General features: G+C 43.2%; 2 protein-coding genes across 2 annotated transcripts; both read right to left on the reverse strand.

Annotated features, from left to right (window-relative positions):
* Positions 1-2,667: 2,667 nt before the first annotated feature.
* LOC120695121 (protein ACCELERATED CELL DEATH 6-like) lies at positions 2,668-11,343 on the reverse strand. Its single transcript, XM_039978431.1, has 4 exons — positions 11,331-11,343; positions 4,720-5,249; positions 4,016-4,534; positions 2,668-2,724 (listed from the first exon to the last, which is right to left on the reverse strand). Exons 1-4 carry the CDS (start codon positions 11,341-11,343, stop codon positions 2,668-2,670), a joined length of 1,119 nt encoding a protein of 372 aa, XP_039834365.1.
* Positions 11,344-20,170: 8,827 nt separating this feature from the next.
* Positions 20,171-20,719, reverse strand: LOC120695122 (ankyrin-1-like). The gene has a single exon (XM_039978432.1). It carries the CDS (start codon positions 20,717-20,719, stop codon positions 20,171-20,173), a length of 549 nt encoding a protein of 182 aa, XP_039834366.1.
* Positions 20,720-25,050: the final 4,331 nt, after the last annotated feature.

Raw genomic sequence — 25,050 nt, forward strand, 5'->3', positions numbered from 1 at the left:
GGTATCTATTGGTTGCCGTAGAGTTTTTTTTCCTTAATGATTGCTTAACGTGAGCCATATGTTTCAAGTTTCCATTGATGTATTTAATGTACTACTCTGTTAAATCTGATTCGTAAAGCTTTAACTTTTGCATAGCATGTATCCACTATTTTGATACTTGCTGATATTTTTTGCATAGCATGAATCCATTAAACGCATCACTCCCACAACAAGAGTTGGTGTGCCTCCATAAGGGTGATCATCTTGTCTAACCACCTGGCATAGCAAATGGTGCACCGAATGTCGCAGTAGCTACTAGAACCAAGCCGACTACTGGAGTCTGGGTCGATTCTTTCAATACTTTTGCTTGTTTGGCTTCACGATCTGCTTTTACTCCATGGATGTTTTCACACTTGTCTTTGAAATGGTCCCGGCGAGAAACACCCACTACCGGAATCTAGATGTTTGCCGTGTGCCAAGGACACACGGCAAAAGCCCAAAATGCACACGGCGAAATTTTCGCCGTCGGCCGCCCACGGCCAAGCCCCGACGGCGAGCAAGCTGACGGCAAACCCCATCTTTGCTGTGTGCCGTTTATCGGGCACACGGCAAATTAAACTTACTTGACGCCGTCCTCCACGGTAACAGAGTTGACGGGCACTTCGCCGTGTGCCCTAGGGGCGGCACACGGCAAAGAGAGGGTTTTTGCCGCGTGCCTATTCTAACACTCGGTAAATTATTTTTGGAAAAATAAAAAAAATCCCTCATGGCCCACGGTCACCGCGCCGCTGCCGGCGCCGAAGCACGCACCCTGGCCGCGTCGCCGCCCGCGCAGCCACCGTTGCGCCGCCCGGTCCCCGATCTGCGAACCGCCATCAGCTCCGCGCCCGCCGTGCCGCTGCGTCGTCCGACGCGCTGCCGCCGCCCGGACCCCGGCTTGTGCGCCGCCGGCAGCTCCGGGCCCGCCGCGCCGCCTGGTCCCGTCCGATACACTGCCGCCGCCGTGCAGCCCGGCCCCGGTCGGTGCGCAGCCACTGCTGCGCCAACCGCCGCCGCCCAGACCCCAGCTTGCACGCAGTCGCCGGCCCCGCGTCCGAAACGCCGCCGAGCCCCCGGCCTGTGTACTGCTGCCGCTGCGCAGCCCGGCTGCTCGCTCCGCACCCGCTGCTCAGCTTGGCCCTTGGCCACTGGCTCGCACCCAAAAGAGTGAAGGAGAGAGACGGTGAGAAAAAATGAGAGAGAGAGATGAGGCTGGCAGTTTGATTTGAGAGAGAGAGGGGATCCGGCTCATATTCTTTGGACCAATAGGAGAGCTCTATTTCTATGCTTTGGATTGATGACATGGCATGTATGTTTCTTTAACTATCTTCCAATGCATTTTAATACAGTCAAATAAGCTCAAATAAAAAATTGTAAACTAGAACATTTTAGATCTCATTGAGCACTACAACTTTCATATATAACTTATTTACATCCGAAGTAATTTGAACATTTTAAAATTTCAAATTGGAAATTGGAAAGATTATAATGATATTTTAAAGGACAAAACAATTTCAAATAGAAAATTTTATAACTCCAAAGTTTAAATTCTTGTCGATCTCTACAACTTTGGTATGTAACTTATTTACATCCGAAGTCAATTGAACGTATATAACTCAATTTCAACGTATATTACTTTATACGGTTTTGTTTAAAAAAATTTAAAATTTACAAAAAATTAACTCAAATTTGGGATAGAACAATTCTGGTTATCTGGTGCACATACAAAAAAAATTGATGTATAATATAAATTATAGTATAAATTCAACTAGAAATGTGAAGGACTCATTCTCAACTCTACTGATCTTCTCCGGAGATTCTTCAGTTTGTAAGCAGCCTGCATGACAATTTGTGCGAAACCTTCTCAAATTTTTACCACAACATCCACGTTTGAAATCAATATATCATGACAAAAATTATAATTTTCATACTTCATTTGCTTTTTCTATAATTTTAAAATGATTAGAACCGTTCACGGTTCCTGACTAAGATATTCAAAATTGCTTACTATTTCCTTGAAACAAACTCAAAATGAACTCACTAACATAAATATTATTTTTTAATTTATTTTATTTCACTATTCGAAACACTTACAGTTCAAATTTGCCTTATCGGTAAAAAATTTGTTTAACGAAATAAAATGACTAAATATACTAAACGGATAGAGTAAAATACGAAAACTTGACACGGAACAGCTATAATAGTGTATGTGTAGAAAAAAAATGTTAGGAATGGTAGAATTGAAGTTTTGTGCAAAAGTTTGCCGTGTGTCGACCATATTACACACGACAAAGCACCACCTTTGCCGTGTGCCTTCGTTGGCACACGGCAAAGCACCACCTTTGCCGTGTGCTAGTAGGGGCACACGGCAAACCATGATGGCTGACCAACGTTCGTCGGGTTGTTAACTTTTTGTCGTGTGCTTGGGGTTAGGCACACGGCAAATAAGTCTTTTTTGCCGTGTATGAGTGTATGCTGTGTGTTTTATTTCTTAGCATACGGCAAAAAGATTTTTTACCGTGTGTTTGTAGTGCGCCGTGTGTACCACGTTTGGCACACGGTAAAGAGTGGATTTGCCGTGTGCCCGTGAATTTGCACACGGCAAAATCGCAGGCACACGGCAAACTATCCATTTCCGGTAGTGACCACTCATGGCGCGCCGATAGTTTTGAGCAGGAGCAGGTAGTGAATGTCTTTTACCCTGTCCTGCAAAAGCAAAACGAAGAGGGTAAATTAAAAGAACCCAGCGGAACTTGTCCAGCGATTTTCTGCACCTCAGACCTAGATGCTTGTGGAACTCCATGGAGCCCCCTACAAATTTGAGGAGGAAGAAGGAGGGAGCGGGGAGGAGGAGGAAGAAGAATAGCAGAGCCCCTTGGGGCTCAATCCTGCGTCCGCCACTGGCCCCGGGGGCTCAATGTTGCGTCCGCCACTAGATGGAACGGAATTAATATATTAACCAAACCACAATGGGCCCGGGGGAATCATATAATCTACTGTATCCAGAGGAGTCTCTCCTTTCGCGTTTGTCAAATTCAAGTTCACTTCCTGTCTCCCAACCAGTTTACCATCCACTGAGGCTAATGACAAATGGACTTATATCTGAGAGACTGATTATTTCTCCTACACCGAAGCATATAAACTCAAGCACAAAATCTTCTTCTGGCTTTTACTACAGGACAAGCTCAGTACACGGGAGGTTCTGAGAAGGAGAAATATGGCTCTAGAAGACTACAATTGTGTTGGTTATACAACAGGCAAGGAAGAAATAGTGCAACATCTTTTCTTGCAATGCTCTTTTGCAGCTCAGTGCACCTGATATAGATCTCTTCCAGACTCTTGAATCGTTCAGAGCAAGTCTGCAAGTACCCTTCTTCATGGAGATCATCATCTTAATGTGTTGGAGTATTTGAAAGAGTGAAGATTAGTTTCAAAACCCATTTCTCCATGGTAGTTCATAGAGCAAAAGCAAAACATGTAGATGCCATGAAAGCATGGCTGGAGACATTTTAATAGTAGCATTAATTTAATATGTAGGCAAATACAGTGATGATTACAATATCGAAGAAGGTAACAATGATAATACTAGAGTAGTAATAATAAGGGAAATTAAGAAAAACAGTGTACAGAAAGAAACTTAATAATGCATGCTGGTGATAGTAAATGCCTAGAGGGCGTAGAGGGCAACAAGACGCCATCGCCGCACCTTCACCGCCTGTTTCATTCCCGTAGCGCTGCAGCTTAATTATTCTGGCCGGCGATTCCGACTTTGAACCGGGGGTCTTCAGTTTTATTTTCTTCTAGGAGTATTCAGTAAATGTCCTTCCAAAAGATATAGAGAGGGAATAAATGCCATGAACACTATAACCAGAAGTATCCATACGGGCCTCCTCCATAATGCCCAAATGCTCCCTTTTCTAATCCAGATTGGTTTTGCCATTAGTTTCCATTTCTCGAGATAGTGTCTACTGTGTGTGAACGCCAAATAATAGCCAACCATGGTGAGGATGTTACCGACAATGCCTGGAGAAACCGGACCTAGCACCGCCTCCATTCCGAGCGAAAAGGCCACCACCATGATTACGACGGAAGCGTGCAAGAAAAATGTGGAAGCGGAGAAGTATGCTTCGCGTTGCAGCAGGTCACCCTTGGAATTGCCAGAGTACATGAAACCAGCTGTAGCGACCGAGGAGAACATGAAAGCTGTTGCATTGGCCGCCACAAATCCAGCAAACGAATCGCTCGATGCAAGAGTTGGTGTGCCTCCATTGGGGTGATCATCTTGCCTGTAACCTCCTGGCATGGCAAATGCTGCGCCGAATGTCGCAGTTGCTACTAGAACCGAGCCGACTACTAGAGACTGGCTCGACTCTTTCAATACTTTTGCTTGTTTGGATTCGCGGTCTGCTTTTGCTCCATGGATGTTTTCACACTTCTCCTTGAAATGGTCCCGGCGAGAAGCACCACTCGTGGCGCCGGTGATTTTGAGCAGGTAGTGAATGTTCCTTGCCCTGTCCTGCACAAGCAAAACGATGATTGTTCAGTGATTTTATTTCGGCACCTCAGACGACCTACTCCCTCCGTCCTGAAATATAAGTCATTTTAGAGTTTTTAGAACAGATTATGGTTGTATAGAAAAGACTCTCCTACCCCTGGAATGCAAAAAGGTTCAACAGCATATATCGCGTAGTATATACGTACCTTGCAACCAAACCACACCAAGGGAATCATATACTCTGCTGTATCCAGAGGAGTCTCTCCTTCCGCGTTTGTCAAATTCAGGTTCACTTCCCGTGTCCCAACCAGTCCACACACCATTCCAAAATGCATAGCCTTGACAGCCAGGTGCAGGGCGGTGTTCCCATCATTGTCCTGCATGTTCAGAATCAATGCTAGCGATGCCTTTAGGCCGCAAGCATAAGAGACTACTGAACATCTTTCTTTCTCAACAGCAACATGAAGGAATGTCCTCCCCTTGGCGTCGCGCAGACGGGAGCTACCGTGACACCTTTTAACAAACATGGCGACGATTTCTGCTGCCCCTTCAGAGGCAGCAACGTGTATGGGGCATAATCCTTGGCGGTCCCGTTGGTACAATGCGGCTGTATTAGCTTCTAGTACCAACCGAGAGCACTTTCTTCTTCCTGCGGCGAAGTGAAGAGGCGTGCTGCCATTTTCATCCGCTTTTGTTGCGAGGTCCTCTTCCCACTCCAGCAGCCTTCTTGTAAGCACTGAAGATTATATTAATGGGTTCTTCATGTTAACTGCGAGCGCAACTAAATAGTGAGGTGATGGCATATGAATAGGCACTCTACTGTTTAAGATCATAATGAGATGATGCTCCATATTAAATGGTTAAGTGAGATATATGGATCAAATGGTAGTAGTACCATATGGGCATGATTACATTAAGTGGTTACTATAAGGAGTGCCATAACAATATCAGGAGATTCTACACCCAGCGGTCAAATTACTAACCGAATTGACCAGAAATTACTAAACCGGGTTACTGAATTACTGAATCACGTTCTATAAAATAGTGTTCAGTAGTCGCACGCATCAATTATTATTGAAAATTTGTTCAGTAATTAGTTAAGTGTAAGTACACCTAGGGTGTAGAATATCACATGGATATATGCGCGCGCGGGCGCGGTGGGGTGGGGGGAACATAATCAATAGTTATGGTAGTAAACATGGTCAAACAATTATATGTATGTCACGATAAAGTTGAGTCACGGGGGAGCTAGGAAAACAAGTACAAGTTTGTAGTAAGATATTAGGAAATAAATATTAAAGTTGAGTCATAGATTATTCACACTAATTCGGATGTACTTCTTAGTTGACAACAGGGGTGAATAAGGTAGGTACAAAACAGGGATTAGATCTACGAAATTTTGCAAAAATAGTGATTGGATCCAATTTTCACACCCACAAGGCTAGTACGCCCTTCAATTTGCTCTAGCTTCGCCACTGGTTGACAACGTACGTTTTCATCTGATTTCATTTAATTGTACAAATAATTATTAAAGTTTACAATGATCAAAATAAGAATAGTCACTGTTGGAGAAACGCTTATCGGTACCAGCAGTTTAGTGCCGGTCACGCAGGAGCCGGCACTAACGTGCATGTACAGTACACGACAGTCACGTTAGTGCCGGCTAGACTCCCCAGCCGGCACTAAAGTGTCACCCCCAACGGTCAGCGGCCCACCCCTAACGGTCAGCAACCAATTTAGTGCCCGCTGGACTTCCCAGCCGGCACTAACTTGGCACGGTGCAGGTTAGTGCCGGCTTAAGGTTTCAGCCGGCACTAAACGTCGACAGTTTGTGCCGGCTCAAATTACTGGCCGGCACTAAGTTGCCCCCTATATACTGGTTCCCCTCTTCTTCCCCAGCCCGATTCATCCATTTGGCCGAGCTTCTCCTCTCTCCCATGGCGTGTTAGAGGGGATGTGCTGCCCATTTTCTCCAAAATTTGTGAGGATTTCACCCATCCAAGTGCACCAAAGGTTAGCAGCTTCTTCCACTCTTCTTTTACGGTGTTTATTCTTTCGTTTCATGCTTTCTAGGTAAAGAAAATAGTGATTTTAAGGTTGAGGAACAATGAGCATAATTTTTTAATTTGTTCATTAATTTGAGCAAAATAGAATTGATTTGTTGTGTTTTAGAGAAGGATTACTAGATAGTTTGAGTATGACACATTTAGATTAATTTTTTTGAATTATTTCACGAGACATGTCTATATGTTATTATGCAAAATTTTAAGGATTTTAAGGATGTGGGAAAATGAACATGATTTATCAATTTGTTCATTAATTTGAGCAAGGTAGAATTATTTGTTGTTTTTTAGAGAAGGTTTACTATATAGTTTGACTATCACACATTTAGAATGATTTTTTCGAATTATTTCATGGTGACATGTGTATATGTTATTTTGCCAATTTATTTTGCTATTTACTTTAGGTTTACTAGATACGTGGGCTATGACACATTTACAATTTTTTTTCGAATTACTTCATAGTAACTTGTTTTGAGATATGTAGAATTGATTTTTGTTTTTATACGGTAATTAATTACAGATGGACCGGCAATGGATGCACGGCAGCCGGAGCACCTCGGCGTGGATTCAAGTTATAGATTCTTTTCTCAAGGCGGCAATGGCAAATAGGTCGCCAAAGGCTTTAATGTGTTGTCCATGCAGTGTTTGCGAAAATAAAAAGGAATTCCGGAAAAGTGATACTCTATGGAATCACCTGGCCTTGAATGGATTCATGAGTAACTATATCCTTTGGACCAAGCACGGCGAAGTTGGAGTTATGATGGAAGATAATGAAGAAGATGCCGATGATGATAACAACCTTCCAGATTGGGCATGGGTTAATGAAGCAGGTGGCTTTCAAGATGAACCAATGGACTAGGGTGAAGCAAATGTTGCACAAGAGGAGCCACCTGACGAGCTAGGTCAGGCATTGCTTGATGCACAGAAAGATAGTGAGACTGTGAAGGAGGCATTAAAATTCGAGAAGATGTTGGAGGATCACAAAAGGTCGTTGTTACCTAGTTGCAAACCGGAGCAAAAGAAGTTGGGTACCACGCTGGAGATGCTGAAATGGAAGGCAACTAATGGTGTCACCGATAAGGGATTTGGTGAGCTATTAAAGATTGTAAAGAACATGCTTCCAGAGGGTAATGAATTGCAGTCAACAACATACTAAGCTAAAAAGATGGTTTGCCCTCTTAGATTGGACGTGCAAAAGATTCACGCATGTCCTAACGACTGCATCCTGTATCGCGGCGAATACGAGAACTTGGAAACTTGTCCTGTTTGCAGCGCATTGCGGTATAAGATCAGGCGAGATGATCCATGTGATGTTGATGGACAGCCGGTAAAGAAGAGAGTTCCCGCAAAGTTGGTGTGGTACTTCCCTATAATACCATGTCTGAAGCGCTTTTTCAAAAATAAGGATAATGCTAAGTTGATGCGGTGGCACAAAGAAGACCGTAAGAAGGATCACATAATCAGACACCCAGCAGATGGGTCCCAGTGGAGAAACCTTAACCGAGAGTATCCTCAATTTGACAACGACCCAAGGAATATAAGATTTGCTCTAAGTGCGGATGGAATGAATCCGTACGGTGAGTTTGGCAGCGCTCATAGTACATGGCCCAGGACCCTATGTATGTTCAACCTTCCTCCTTGGTTGTGCCTGAAGCGTAAGTTCATCATGATGCCGGTGCTTATAGAAGGGCCAAAAGAGCCTGGCAACGACATTGATGTGTTCCTGCAACCCTTGATGGATGATCTCTTACTACTCTGGAAAGAAGAAGGTGTACGTGTGTGGGATGAGTATAAACAGGAGTCCTTCAACTTCCGAGCTTTGCTTTTTGTATGCATCAATGATTGGTCTGCACTTGCAAAACTTTCAGGACAGTCGAACATGGGATACATGGCCTGCACCCACTGTTATGATGAGACCAATAACATTTATTTGAAACACTGTAAGAAGTGCGTATACATGGGCCATCGCCGATTCCTTCCTACCGATCACCCCCTAAGAACCGAATGGAAGCATTTCAAAGGAGAGCCCGAAACTCGTCCTAAGCCTCTGTTCCATAATGGAAAGCGTGTGTTCTCGATGATCAAGGATGTGAAGGTAGTATTTGGAAAGGGTCCCGGTAGCCAACCTGTTCCCAAGGATGACCAGGGACATGTTCCAATGTGGAAGAAGAAGTCTATATTGTGGAACCTACCTTATTGGCAAGTCTTACAGGTTCGCAACGCAATTGATGTGATGCATCTGTCGAAGAATCTTTGTGTGAACCTACTAGGCTTCCTGGGAGTGTATGGTAAGTTAAAAGACACATTGGAAGCAAGGCACGACATGCAGCAGTTAGCTGGACGACAAGGCTTGCAACCCGAGAAGAGAGACAAAGGATGCCACTATTTATAACCTGCCAGCTATAATCTGAACAAAGAGGAGGGAAAGTATGTTCGATTGCTTGAACAGTATCAAGGTCCCGTCTGGATACTCCTCAAATATACAGGGCATAATAAATGTGAAAGAGAAGAAAATCCAAAACTTGAGGTCCCATGACTGCCACGTCCTGATGACACAATTACTTCCGGTTATACTGAGGGGTATTCTACCGGAAAATGTGAGATTGGCAATTGTAAAGCTTTGTGCGTTCATGAATGAAATTTCGCAAAAAGCAATTAATCCAAATAATCTACTAAAGCTGCAGAAAGACATTGTCGAATGTCTTGTCAGCTTCGAGATGGTCTTCCCACCTTCCTTCTTCAACATTATGACACACCTTCTAGTTCATATTGTGACAGAAATAACTATCCTAGGTCCTGTTTTTCTACACAATATGTTCACTTTCGAGAGGTTCATGGCAGTATTGAAGAAGTACGTGCGTAAACGTTCTCGCCCAGAAGGATGCATTGCTAAGGGTTATGGAACAGAGGATTTCATTGAGTTTTGCATTGACTATCTTCCTGATTTCAATCCGATTGGGCTCCCTGTGTCACACCATAAGGGGCGACTAAAGGGAAAAGGCACACTAGGAAAGAAATGTAATGTGAACATCCCTTGTAGTGAATTCAGCCAAACGAACTTCACGGTTCTTCAGAATTCATCCAAGGTGGCTCCATATATTGACGAGCACATGAATATTATACAGTCTGAAAATCCACAGAAGAATCTTGCTTGGATTACACGCCAACATATAAAAACTTTTGACGGCTGGTTCAGACGAAAATTATTGGGCAACAACACAGTTGATCAAGAACTTCAATGGCTTGCTAGGGGACCATCAATCACCGTCCAGCAATACCAAGGGTACGAAATCAATGGGTATACATTTTACACAAGAGCTCAAGACAAAAAAAGCACCAACCAAAACAGTGGTGTCCGTATGTGTATAGTAAACAGTAATGGAGAAAAGAACAATCACTATGGTGTCATAGAGGAGATATGGGAACTTGAATATGGACCCATAGTTGTCCCTCTGTTTCGTTGCGAATGGGTGGCTGGAGGAGGTGTAACGAAGGACCGGTATGGGATGACAATAGTTGACTTTAAAAAGATTGGATATAAAGATGAACCATTCGTTCTAGCCAAGGATGTGACACAAGTGTTCAATGTGAAGGACATGTCGAGCAAACCGAAGAATAAGTCGGATAAGATGCCTAAAGCAGACAAGACTGGAAATGAGCCGAAACGGCACATAGTTCTTCCAGGAAAAAGAAAAGTTGTTGGAGTTGAGGATATTTCGGACAATTCGGAAGATTATGACCAGATTGATGACCTTCCTCCATTCTCAGTTGACGTTGACCCCAGCATCCTCTTATCCAAAGAGCACACGCCTTACTTACGCCGTGATCACGCGCAAGGAACTTTCGTCAAAAGGAAGTGTAAGGATCACCAGGGTGTCCGACCCTAGAGGGGGAGGGGGTGAATAGGGTCGCTAATCGCTTTCTATCCTAGGGCTCAATCTATTTGCATGAGATAAACCTAATACGTCCTACACATGCTAGTTATGACTAAGGTTTATCTATGTTACTCTCTACTTACACCTAAAAGACTTGCAACCTATAGCCAATCCTAATAAAACTAACTAGAAAAGTAAAGGTACGCAAGATAGAGTAAATACAGAAACGTAATACGGTAATTAAAGAGGTAAGGGAGAGAATATGCAAACTCCCATGAAGACACCAAGACACACGATTTAACATGGTTCGGTTAGGACACCAAGTCCCTCCCTACGTCCACGGCCACTTGTCCAACACGAACAAGTGTGATGCCGAGTCTCTTCGCTTGATCACCGTCTTGCGTTCGCCACCAAGGCTCACGGCAAGCAAAGGCTAAGTGACCCCAAGTCACCAAGACAAGGCCACCGCCACCGTCTCTCTCGAAGCGTCACCAACGACACCATCTTCACTATTGGAGCTTCTCACCAAGAGGGGTCTCCTTTCCCGCACAAAGTGTCGTTGCCGCTCCACACCAAGTCGGAGGGTCACACGACGAGTACACAAGATGCTTGCCGCAGCAAGACTTCTCTCAAGGGAGCTCTCGCAAGAACTAATCCCTATTACAAGCACTAAGCACTCTCACAAGTGTGCTTAAGCCTATATGATGTACAATGAAGCTCTATGGTGGTTGGAGATGTTCTTCAAGTGTAGTAAGCTTTCAGCAACTCCAGCAACCTCAAATGACCCGGCCTTGGGGGTATATATAGGCATCCCAAGCAAATATAGCCATTGGAGAAAAGCTGCCAGAAAAACACTTAACGCCGGTTAATTCGACGCACCTCCAAAAGCCATCGTCGGTTCAACTGGTGATACTAAACTGCCTGCCTCAGAAACTAGCCGTTACGTGTATAGGCAATCAACCGATGCTGCGTCGGTTTAACCGGTGAGTGTAGTTGTCCTGTGAACTCTGAAAAACAAACTCTCTGGACAACTGCACTGACGTTCACCAAGAACCTATCGTCGGTTCATCCGGTGTATAGACTTTGCCTCAACTTCTGGATCCATTGCACCGACGTATTCAACTTCCCTAACGTCGGTTCAACCGGTGTATAGACTTTGCCTCAGCCTCAGCTTTTGGATCCATTGCACCGACGTATTCAACTTCCCTAACGTCGGTTCAACCGGTGAAACCAAAGTTCCTGGTGTGCTCCAAGTCAATGCACCGACGTATGTGATTTTCTCAGCGTCGGTTCAACCGGTGATACTAAAGTATCTCTATCTTGATTTCTTTGACTTGGTTTTCTTCACGGTCTCTTCGATTTCTTGTCCTTTTGACTAAAGTATCTCTGTCAGCGCGGAACCACCGTAGGGGCGGCCCTTCGGGCATAGCTACGCCTATCTTCTCTTTGTCATCACTTGAACCTAAAAGCCTGAGAATGGTCATCTTAACAATCATATTAGTCCAAGTGTTGTGTGTGTCATCAATCGCCAAAACATTATATTGAAATATGGCATGAGAGGCCATTTTCGCTACAGGAAGATTATCAATGTTGCAGTAGATAATGATAATGAGTAGTAGTTTTATATAAATTATATATTGTATTTTCTCATTAAGTGATGTAATGTAACACACCGTTTCGTATTTATCTCAATTCTCGATACTATTCGTGCAATTAGGACACAATATCATCTTCAGATAATATTATATTTTTGCATGGTATAAATATTATTTACTTTCACTAATTTTGCATTACTAGAAGCGTTGAAACATTAAATTACAAACAAATAATCAAGAAATTTGCGAATAATCAAGAAATTTGCGAATTGATTACATCATTGTATAGGCTATTATTGAAAAGTTTTTTCAATATTTTTGCATGGATAAAAATGAAATGTTTTCGATTTATTACGAATAACAGAAGCATATATACATATAAACCCTATAAACTACACATAATTGATAATGCAAGCATATTCGTTCATTTACTTCAATTACTATTATTATTGTGTAGATATAATTAACAATATACTTAAAAAATTAAGATATCAATTTTATTTTATTAATCTAATTATTAAGCCTATTACGAATAAATTTACTAATATTAAAAATTTTGTGTAAAAGAGAATTGGGGCGGGCAAATTTTGGTTCCCGCCAGGTGGGACAAGTTAGTGCCGGCTGGTAACTCTAGCTGGCACTAACGTACGCACATTAGTGCCGGCTAGAATTACAGCCGGCACTAACTTGGCCGAACACTCCCCCATAAATCCCCTTCTCTCCCACACTTCACAAAATTCAGATCGACGTCGCGTGATCCCCAGCCGTCGCCCCCGTCCCCATCTCGTTCGCCCGCGTGCGCCGCCGCCCCCGTCCCCGGCCGCGCGTGGATCCCCGGCCGTCCCTCGCTCGCGTGCACCGCCGCGCGTCGTCGTCGACCTCCCCGGCCCGGCACGCCATGCCGGCCGCGCAGCCCGACGCCGCGCCGGCGCAACCTCGTCCTGGGGCCGCCCTGACGCCACCCCAACACCCTGCGCTCCGCCGGAAACGGCGCCGGCCCGCCTTCTGCCGGACTTGAGCCCTCCGCGAGGTCGGCTTGTCTGCTGCCATCCAGATTGCGCCCACCAAAACGCCGGCTCCATCTCCTGCCATTGGGATTCTGCCCCTACGACACAATCCTCTTCGCCCAATCCCAGGTAAAGTTCTTCTTGTCTCATCTCCAAATCAATTAACCATAGATATATTAGAGGAAAACTTTGGAACCCAAAATGTGTGCAATGATCTCGTTAAACTTAGTACCAAAATTAACCAGATTAGTATGCTGGAGCTTGGCTATATGAGCTGTACTTCATTTTTAAACTGTGTGAAACCTTGGCACAAGCATAAACAAATGAGCACAAACAAAATATAAGTTAAGCAGCTGTACAACAGTTTTTCAGTGTACCCTTAACTCTGAAACCTGTCCTTTGACATGCAGACTGTACTGGAGTTATAGAACTGAGGTGCAAGCTTTCAGTTAACCCTAGGTAACTCTTTTTAGGTCACAAGTTTGTAGATAAGGTCTCATATATTTAGAACATATGAATTGTCTTGTGTTGAAAATTTCTTCTTCTTGCTAAAGCTTGGTAAAACAAAACTTTTGAGGTTAATGAATATAGCCTAGATGCCTCTTGACTTTGGATGAAACAAGGAATTACCGCAAGCCATGTTTGTATGATGAATGCTGACATCTTTGGAGTTCTGCAGGTGTATTCCGTCAGTGTTGAGACTGTTCTCAGGGGAGGATATAGTCACATCGTGGACCATCACTCCTTGACAGTTGTCAAACTTAAGATGGCACTGTGAGCTGTTGACAATAGTGATGCCAGCTACTAAGACGTTGAAACTACCATAAAACCTCAATGCCTGCATCAGCTCCACATCGTACTGCAGGAAAGTATGCAAGGTAAACAAACACAACCAACTTTTCATTCGACTAATTTATTGACAATCATGCACTTGGTGGCTAGTTCTTACAGTGTCATCATCATCCTCATCCTCTGGGTCTGAGTGGGTCCACCATTGTTGCCCTCTACCATTTATGATGCCACTGCATTGAATTACTATTCCATTTAGTTTGGTGAACTCAAGCCACTGGAGCAAGCCAGAACCCCAGGCTTTAGTACTGGTTGGAGCTAGGATTGTTCCTTCCAGCTGCAAAGTAAGTACAACATGAAACAGAATTACTCGTTGCACTTATTCTTACATTATCAAATTAGACAAAATACAGTCCTGCCCTACCTTTTTTTTATCAGTTTGGGCAATGAAAGTTATTGGGAAAGTTTTTTATATCTAATTTGGGACTAAGAGCATAATTTACCTGGAAAACAATGTTTGGTTTGCAGTAAGGCCCAGAGAACGAAATTGGCCCAACAAGGAACTCTAGTTCTGGTGGTATGAGAACTGTAGATGCCCCTGCTTGCAGGCAGCAGCCCAGGCTCCTTCAAAAGCGTGTATGCAAATGCACACAATTATTAGCTCTAGCTTCTACCGAAAAGACATTCCTCTGGAATCTAGCATCACAAAATCAAATGAGCAAGGGGTAAAACACATTCTGTAACACCTAGTCTCCCTAAGATAGATAGTCAGCAGTTGCACTGTGCATCTTATTGTTTCGGCTGCTATGCTGGAATGAGAAGGAATTTATGACCACTAAAAAAGAATTTGAAAAAACTAGGTTTTTTTTAGTGAAAATATAAAAGAAGTCAATATAATTGATAGAGCTTTCAAACCATGCCACAATGCATCTCAAAATATTTTTAGATGAGGTTTAGTCTCTTGCAAATTCGCTACAAATTTCCCATGAGTTTTTTTTTTTGCTTTTTAATAAGAACATGAAAAATGTTACTATTGATTCATGCCGTGTGTTATTGCAAAAAAAAAGGACTAGTTAATGCCAAAGAGAGTTTGCTATATTATATATCTATAAAGCCTGGGGAATAATTTTTTTGTTTGTTTCCTTGGCACATAGAAAAGTTTTGCAAGAGCTGTGGAAAAGGTTCTCGTGTTGTGGATCCTGACTTCTTTTGGTGTAACCTTTGTTCTCTTACAGAAGGAGGTCCAGTGCCCTATCTGTTTAGGTGAGAATATCTTTCTGAATTTTCTCAGAGTTTTTGATATCACATGGTATGATGCATCCCTTATGCTTGTATACATATCTGAAGTTTTTTTATATCACTTCATTATTTAACCTTGCATATTACCAAGCCTGATTGTTTCATTAATACAATTATGTATATTTTTTGTCACTAGTAAATGGTTATCTGCGCACTATTGTTGATAAGACTGCTCTTTATTGGCGTCAACTAGTTCCATCTATTTTCAGTCAACTGGATGCATCTCGAAAAATAAATAAAGTCAGCGAATGACTGTCATTTGAGATCACCTGATGGTCTCTCATTCTCAATAACCTTCCTATCAGCAACTTGCATCACTTTAAATTAGTATGCCTGCCAGCCTCGACATCCCCCGCCGACGCCGCGCGCCCTGCCCCCGCCGTCCCGGCCGCCCCGGCTGCCCTTGACGTGCGCCCCGACCTCGTCATCTCCTCGCTCAGGTATATGTTACATATGGCTTTGTGAGTTCACTCAAAAATAATTTTTGTGTAACTACAGATTCACTTGAATTATGAGTAGATTCCAAATAAGTTCTAACTACATATTTGTCAATTCCAAATACAAAACCTGAAAACTTATGCTTGGTGAGGAGAAGATAAAATCTGCCACTCCATCCACCATTGCAAATTCCAATAAAAATATTTGCATCCTTTAGATTACTTTTTTCTTTGTTTTAGTACATTGGTATTTGCTTCTGAATTCGCACCAATGAGATATACATATGAGATATACATTTTGAGATGGAGGTAGTATTGGTTTATATTAATTAGCTAACTAATGCGACAGTGGAAATGGATCCTACGGACATCCAAGACGACTTAATGCATGAGCTCATTCGTGGTGATACCGAGTTTTATGAGGCCGAGAATGATGGCACCCAATTTTTAAACTTGCATTATCATGGTGACGAGGATGAAGATACTAATGGGGAGGAAGAAGAAAATCTCGACGAAGCTGAGGTATAAAAGATTTGTCAATATATATGTGATTAGAATTTATATATATACGCGTTGACAACTTGTATTAATTTTTAGATATTCTGTTAGGCATCAGGATCAACGAAGCCTAAACGGAAACCTGGCTCCAAGAGGAAGATGGTAGGATGTACGACCATCACGGAGATCGATGAAGCAACCGGCGAGCCACTAGCCCCTGGTCAAATTAATACGACATTTGTAAATCAATTGGGATATCTTGTTAGGGAAAGCGTCCCCATAAAGTACAAGCTTTGGAAGAGAAATAAAGTCTCTGATCGACCTGAAGATATCGTGCCAGATTCAGAGAAAGATTTGTTATGGAAAGAGGTGTCGTTGCACTTCAACTTCACCCCAGGCAAAGCTGACAAAGTAAAGGGATGGGCATTTAAGAAGATGGCAATTCAGTTCGGCTCGTTCAAGAAAAAATTGGTGGCAAACTTTGTCAACAAGGGCCTTACACCAGATTTTGATAAAGTCTGGAAAAAGCAACGAGAGTGGTGGAATGAATTCGTGGACTACAAGCACAGTGCTGACAGCATGGCAGCCTCGATTCAAGGCAAAATTAATGCTAGCAAAAAGACAAACTTCCATAAACTTGGGCCTGGAGGTTATAAGGTTGCTATTCCAAAATGGAAAAAGATGGAAAATGATTTAATTGCAAAAGGAATCGAACCGCAGACCTTGAGTTAGCCCAAACGAGCAAGGTATTACTTCTATGCTCATGGAGGCACACTAGACCCTGACACTGGAATGTTTGTGACTAGCGACGTACTAAGAGAGACTGCCCAAAGACTCGACGACGCAATGAGGCGTACGGAAGAAGGAACCTTCCAGCCCAACAGAGAGAATGACGAGTTAACTTACGCTCTTGGGAATGCGGAACACACTGGACGGACCCGAGGCGTGGGCGTAGTTCCATGGAAATATGGCTTTTCTGGAGATCTCGAAACCTACCGAAGCCGATGCAGAAGCAAGGCAATTGTGGCAGAGAAGATCCGTAGCCTAGAAATCGGATAATGTCACTTGAGGCAACAGTTGGGCAACGCTCGGACCAACCAGCTGCCAATGTGGAGATCAGCCCCCCTCTCAGCGTCCTAGCAGTGTTGCTTCCACGGAGCACCCTAATTTAGGTGCCGACAGGCCAAGGGACCCCATTGACGACATCACCGTTAGGACCCAATGTGAGCTTCTGGTTCTTTATGGGAAAAAGCTTAAAGTTTGTGCTGAGGGTTATGCGGAAGTCCCAGAAGAAGGAGGGACAATACATTGCCAGCCGATTCCTGGAGGATTCGCCAGAGTCTTTGTTGACCGAATTACTGAAGAACGCTGGGAAGACATGGACCTCCCGATCCCTATAGGTCCTGAAGAAACAGAACTACAACATGCCGTACACACATGGATCGCGTGGCCAAAGCGCGACATAAGATTGGTGCAAGCAGCCACAGATTCCGCTTGGTGCTCAAGGCAAAGATCACCAACGCCAGCTGGCAGGAATCCTAGTGTTGGCCCACCTTCTCCACCGCCTGCACGGGACCCCAGCATGGATCCATCACCAGCCGTACAAAGCGAGCCAATTCCGGCATCATCACCAGCCGCACAACAGAATCAGAGTCAGCGACAGAAGGCATACACGGTACCTTCGGTCCAGCCATCTCATAAGCAGCAAAGAAAGAAGAAAGCGAAGGCTCCAGAAGAGGAAGAGGCAGAAGAATCGGTTCAAACCTTCTTGCTGAAGCGCAAGCTACTGAGGGAGGCTGCGAACAAGAAGCCGAAAATAGATCCGGTTGCAAAGGCACACTTCATTAAACACTTCATTAAAGATCCCACCAAGGAGAAAGAAAGGGAGTCAGATTATGATCGGCAGATCAGAAAGTGCTACAGCAACCCCAAGAATCGGCGGATTAATGCAAAGACTGTTCCCTAGCTCGGAGAGCAGTCCAAACAATCGATCCCTCCATTGATAGTGCCGCGTGAAGAATGTCCCGATGAATCAAGAGATCCGTTGACCATGGCTGGGATGATATTGCAAACTGATCTAATAAGGGCTCAATTGCTTGGGAAGGCCCTACAGAATGCCCGCGGCAAGAAAAAGTTTGTACTTGGTGAACCTTTGATATGGCCAGAGTTGCTACCATTCCTACCAACGAGAATGGCCGAGTTACACAAATGGTATGCCGTGCAATCTAAAGCTAATGAATTAGAGATGTTCCCAGCTCGGATTAAAGATGAGCATTTCTGGCGGGGGGCAGATGATGTATATATCGAGTTTGTAGCACTTTACGATTTATACCATCAAGATGCCCTTCACAAGTCCCTCATCAGTGTATGGTGCATGTAAGTATTGTCTCTTGTTTCATTATTTTAGCCTTGTGTGTTGACTGATCCCCGCTTTTTTTGTGTTCCGTAGGTCAAAAATTCAAATTTTCCGAAAGAAGAACTTCCATAACGTCGGGTTCTTCGACCCCGATGTTATACACGAGCAATCGGTAGCGCAAAAGCTTGAAGACATAGTCAATGTTATATACAGGGGGTTGCGTAAGAATAGCATGTGTCCCTTCATTCTCTTGCCATACAACCATCAGTGAGTCGTTCTTCGTTAGCCTCTTTTTTCAGTCCCTTCGAATTAATAATACTATTTAATAACTATTATAATCAATATTAATTGGTTGTGCGTATGTATATGGATAGCTTTCATTGGATATTGCTTTGTATTCGAATTGAGGAGCACAAGGTCTTGGTGTACGACTCGTTAAGGCAAGATAAATCAAAGTACCAAGATCTCATCGAGGTGGTAAATATTGCATGGAGTCGCTACCTCCGCAAACACATAGGCTTGCCCATAGGTGAAATCGAGTCTCTTCGTTGGTTCACTGATTTTCCGGTATAAATATACTCTCGCTACTAATGTCATTAGCAATAAACATAAGAAAAATTCTATATGTAACCCACATTTGTCCATAGTGTTGGAGACAGGACCAAAGAAACAACTTATGTGGATACTACGTATGTGAGTGGATCAACTCTTTTGCAAGTGAAAAATGGCAAATGACAGTGGAGGCATTCAATGTACGTGAGCACAATCACATCTGCTCATTATTTTAATTTATTATTTTTTATTCTCATGACTTCATCGAAAAATGTGACAGTATTGGTGGATGAAAGAAGAACTCATTGAAATGGCTCGGGTCAGGGCAATTCAAGAAGCTATATGCGGATTCCTGCTCGATGAAGTCATAAATCCTAAGAGCGAATTTCATGGCGATCTCCGTACAAGCGTCGCCAAAGAAGATCCGACGACGAGGAAACTCATCCCTTACTATAGTTGATGCTTAATAATTTGTAATATCTCAAGTACTTTTGAACTCCTAAGTGTTCCATATATGAACTCTATATGTATGTACATATATTATATATATAATATAATATTAGTGTGATGCAATCCTAATATTAGTGTGCAATACGGTACTAATACGGTCCTAATATTAGTCTGTAATACGGTCATAATACGACAAATACGCACAGCAATTTGTATAAAAACAAAAAGAAAACAAAAAAACATTTAGTACCGGCTAGTAATACCAGCCGTGACTAAAGTGGATGTCTGGGCGGGCGTGGCGTGGCGTGGCAGCGCACGTTGGTGCCGGCCACAGTAGCCGGCACTAACATGTTGTCACGTTAGTACCGGCCATTTAGTGCCGGTCACAGGACCGGCACTAACACGTCCTGTGACCAGTACTAATAAGCCATTCTCCAACAGTGAGTATATTGCAGTCAGCAATCATCACTGTGGTGTAGAATGGTATGGTAGTTCTCATGTAATGTGGCAGTCATGTAAACTTGTTTCCTACCCATCTGAGCGCATAATATTAAAGTTTTCTTAACTTGTCTATGATGAGTGGTTGAATAGAATGAATGACTGCGTTAAGTACCTGGTCCACGAAGAACAGCGGCGTGCAATGCATTTTGTCCATTTGGTCCAAGATACGAAACAACTTTATCTCTGCTCTCTTCATGTAGCATCTTTGCAATGTTGTCCTCTCCCAATGATATGGCTAGGTAGTGCCGTCCATGGGAAAACAAGCCAGTTCTGGATCAGCCGTCAACAAACTCTTGACGATTTGATCATCGCCAATGCGGACAGCCTCATGCAAGACGGTCTCCTTACTGCAGTTCTCCTTTCTTACGAGGTCTTCCAACATACCGTCACTTCTTGCAAGATCAGCAAGATGAGAGAGCATCTGGGAATTTCCAGCCCTGACAGCACAATGCAAGGGCGTGTCACCCTTGGTATTCTGCTTAGACAGGAATGTTCTGTCCTTCCTGTGAATGAGGTCCGCACAATTCATGAAGACCTCGCTGTCCCCATTGGCGGCCACCACATGTAATGCGGTGTCCCCCTCCATGGTGACGCCCTGCAGAAGCGACGCTGGAGAAGGTGCTTCAACAGTAGTGCCTTGTTCAAGATCAGCGGCAGCAGGTCGTTGCAAACCCAGGCTGCTGCCGTTGGGGCAGCAACCAGAGGTGTATGCTGCTAGCAGCTCAAGGAAATCTTGGGAAGGTGCTGGCTGCTCCCTATCGAGAAGATAACTTAACTCTATCATGTCGCCTTTGCACGCCGCCGCGAACAGCAGGGGGATGCATGCTCGCCGGGGAGGAGGGGTTCATCCCCGAAGCCAGCTGGTTGCTCGAAGTCGAAGCCGCATTGCTGATAGCGTCCTCCTCTGCTACCAGTGCAGCCATTCCTTGAGCACTAGCCATTGTTGGCATAGGATGCTCCTCTCCACTGGTCGACGCCATCACACCACAACCTCACCGCAACTTGTAAACCTTTACCTCTAGCTGGAAGAAGTTTTGTGTTTGGAAGCTAAACGTATCGGGGGGTTGATTTGTGTGTCCAGCTTCGACCTGATGGTGTTATTTATGTACTACTTCAAGCTTGTATGGCACACGCTGTGAAAGTTCCAAGTAGTTTCTTGGCGGTTGTCCCTTTGATAGCACAAACTAGTCATGGATTTTGCAGTCTTGCAGTTTAATAGGGACAACCACCATTTTTTTTAAAACAAAGAAGGGACAACCACCATTTTTTTTAGAAGAGGGGCAACCACCATTGTTGACAATGGCAGTAAGTACAACGCGGTGTCCCATTGGTATACCGCGCAACCTTGGTAGAAGAGCCATCTTGTACTTAGCGGACTGTATTATTCGGGTATAAAAACTTTTTGAACTATGTGGCATCTTATACTCAGCGACTGTACTCCCTCCATATTATGTAAAGAAAATCATTTCGGACGTTGACACGGTCTTTAAAAATAACTTTAACCACAATGTTTTTACTATAAAATATTTATAAAATATAGTTAATATATATTTTTACGAAACTACATTTTAAGATGAATCTAGTGACATCGTTTTCCTATTTTCAAACTCAACCTAAAAAATTTATTTATAGTCAAAGTGTAAAATATTTGACTTAAGACACAAAACGACTTTCTTTACAATACAGAGGAAGTATTGTTCAGGTACGAGAATTTTTTTAACTATATATGTACTGGACGATAGTAGATAACAGTTTTGATCAGGATATAAAGGCACCTTTTTTATACCTCAATTCGAGGTAAATTAGCTTCGAGCCATGCGTAAAGTTGTCTTCATGTACCAGCGCATACAAATTTTTAACTTGGCGACCGTGGCATGCGCACTACCCCCTGTGACTCTCAATTTCAAAATTTGAAAGTTATCCGTTACACATTGCCAGTTTTTACTCTTAGACTCTGTTTAGTTTCCAAAAAATTTCTTACAGGACCCGTCACATTAAATATTTGGACACATGCATATAGCATTAAATGCAGTTGAAAAAAATAACTAATTACATAGTCTAACTGATTACCACGAGATAATCTTTTAAGCATAATTAGTTTATGATTGAATATTATTTGTCAAGTAACAACGAAATGTGCTATTGTACCAAAATCTAAATTTTTCACCAACTAAACACACCCTTAGCTGCTTATTCTAATTTTTAATCTATGTTTATAATGTTAGAATGATCATGCATTAAGACAATTAGGTAGCACATCTGTTTCAATACACATAGTGGAGCCGCACATTTACCTATTAATTCTTCAGATTTATAAATTAAATTAAATAAAAATTTCATTCAACATACATTGCAGTACTGTATATGATGTACCATGAATCCATCACTAACATAAACTAAATTTCACCAGTAATATATATCTAGTTCGGCACATGATTTACCTATGGACATGCCAAGGTACCACATAACCACAACCCTTTTATGTATGCACATGGAAAAATAAGTTTAATTTGTACATGACACTGGAATTTGAAAGGAAAAAACTCGTAGAGAATTTTAGAGTGATTTACAAAAGAACGTGGAAAAAAGGAATCAATGTCTAAGTTCAAAGGGAAGTACTAATTAAACGTACGAAAGCAATCATCACGAACCACAGTTTTCTAACCCCAAGGTGAAACATGGTAGCTTTGTGGCTAGAGATTATTGTTTCTACCACCTACATACTCCACACACAAAAGTCACGACGTAAGAGCATCTGAAGAGGTTTTTTAATCTACTCTCTAAATCATCATTTAGAGAGTTATTTGAGTAAAAATTATTTTCTATATTATCTTCATGCTTTCCTATAGCTTTTCTATATTTTGTGCGTAGTCTAGATAGTCATTCTCGCTCTCCATCTTTAGCTAGTAAGAAATCCAGAATAGAGTATATCTATATTTACATATCTAATTGAAGAGGCTGTTAGAGGGTATTTTTTCACTAAAATCTGTATTCCTGTAAATTAGGAAAGATAGAAGAGAAAATTAGTTGTGTAGCATCGAAATAAGATGACTTCCGTTAATCTACCACCAGAATTATTTGTCCCTGTAAAATACCATTAGATTTGTTTGTCTCCGTAAAATACCACTGAAATCTACAAATGTTACCGAAAGTCGCATTCCGTGGCGTCTTGCGCTACTTGTCCATCACGAGGGTCTTCTTCCTCCCTTTCCCTTCCGCTCCCATCTTCTTCCTCCCTTTCCCTTCCGCTCCCATCGCCATGGCCTGGTGCATTGGTGCACCGGTGAAACCTGTGCGTGGAGGAACGCCTGGGTGGCGACGGATGGCACCCGTGCTATGGCGGGACGGATGCACCGCGCGGGCCTCCTGGCCGGCCGCACCCGCCTCCTGTTCGGTTGTGGGTGGGCAGCGGGGTGCGAGGGCCGCTCACACCACGCCGGCACACCCGATGCATCCGGCCTGGGTCGTCGTATCGGCGTCGCGATGAAGGGGTTTGGAACCCCGGACGATTAAGACTGCCGTTCATTTAACTGACGAAACTGAAGATGCAGCGTTGCCTGACAGAAAGCAGCATCACCGAAATACTCCTTGATCAGTTGTTTGAGAAGCAATCAGTTGCCAGTCGTCTGCTGCATATGCAGGCAGCGCAATGGTATGAGGATGACAAATCACTTATCTTTCAATGTCAGAAACTAACCAAACGCTTTCAGAGGCGCGGAACAGAGTAACTCGAATCTAGATCACCGTACACGTGCGAATGCACGCCTTCCGGCCGCCGGAAATCCAGGAGCCCGAAGGTGAGGGATGCCGCCGGGAATCCAAGACTAAAATTTTGGTACTAGTTTCTTTTTTTCTAATTTAAAATAGATTTTAGTTTTCCGGATCCCCAAAACTCGTTTGGTTTTTTAAGTAGCTATCGCATCAAATGTTGGAAGAAAAAAAACTAGTATAAAAATTTTTCTATAAATATAACATATTTCTCTATTTGAATATTATTTATTTAACAATAATAGGCATAACTACAAAAAATCAAATACTAGAAATATTATAAATTTGGATCCGAATAACTGACAAATGGATAGGTTATATTTTTAGAAAACTTTTGATACCCATCAATATTTTTAGATTTAAAATTAATTACTTATGAATTTTATAGTTTAAATAAATATTTTAAATTTTCAGAAAAAACCAGCCAAATAGCCAAATGCAGGCGGCGGCTCGTGGAGCGATTTTTTTTAGCACGGCTCTTGGAGCGAGCTGCTCTGTTCGCAGCCCACTAACACGTGCAGGCCGTAGCACGGGTGGCGCAGACGGCCCAGGTGGAGGTCCGAGGCCCTGGTGGAGCTGCACAGTTAGCCCAGCTCACCCAGGTGTGGCAGGCCGGCGTGGCTTACGGGCAGGCGCTTTTTTCATTTTTTATATTTAAAAAAATAAAATTTTTAAAAATATAAGTCGAATAGGGAAATTTTCAAAAATGATATCCGTCGCCTCCTTAATGGGTTCTAATGAGTCAAGTTCCACCATAATTGGCAACAGTGATGCTACAGTAACCATCTCTAATTATTTTCTAATCATCCGGTCAAAGGCCTTATTAGCTACAGCCTACAGCACATGCTACAGTACTATGATTGTGGAGATTGTTTTTGTAATTAAATTTCATTTAATACCTCTAATTAGTGGTAAAAATGGCAAAAAAAAGTTTTCACCCTAACCAAACAAGGCCGGTATTCCCGTCATTCCGACAGGACCGTTACGTGCAGCTCGAGCTTCCGCACTGGACCGCCTCGGGACGCGTGTCCTCGTAGCTGCGGCGGCGGCGACTGCGCCGACAGGGGGCGCGCTTTGACCGAGTACCTGCCCGAGAAAGATCGCCCATGCCGGGAAGCATTTCCCGTGAGACTGCGAGCCCACTCTGAGGCTGGCAGATGGGGGCTGCCAGATACTCCTAACACACAGCCTTACAGTCATGGCTAAGGTCTCCTCCAACGGCCAGCGATATCGTCCGTAAAAATAATATTCAAATCTATGAACAGTGGAAAAATAGCTATTTTTGCACCCAATCATTTACCCCCGCCCTGCACCGGAGCCTAGAGCCGCCGCTGCCCGGGCCCACCC

Source organism: Panicum virgatum, chromosome 2K (assembly GCF_016808335.1).
Source record: "Panicum virgatum strain AP13 chromosome 2K, P.virgatum_v5, whole genome shotgun sequence".
Taxonomy (NCBI): domain Eukaryota; kingdom Viridiplantae; phylum Streptophyta; class Magnoliopsida; order Poales; family Poaceae; genus Panicum; species Panicum virgatum.

Excerpts from the sequence above, each read along its gene's own strand:
- LOC120695121 (XM_039978431.1), bottom strand. Across the intron at positions 4,535-4,719 it reads TGGTGTGGTTTGGTTGCAAG|GACAGGGCAAGGAACATTCA; the intron begins GTACGTATATAC and ends TTGCTTGTGCAG. Across the intron at positions 2,725-4,015 it reads TCGGTAACATCCTCACCATG|GACAGGGTAAAAGACATTCA; the intron begins GTTGGCTATTAT and ends TTGCTTTTGCAG.
- LOC120695122 (XM_039978432.1), bottom strand. The coding sequence starts at position 20,719 with ATGATAGAGTTAAGTTATCTTCTCGATAGGGAGCAGCCAGCACCTTCC.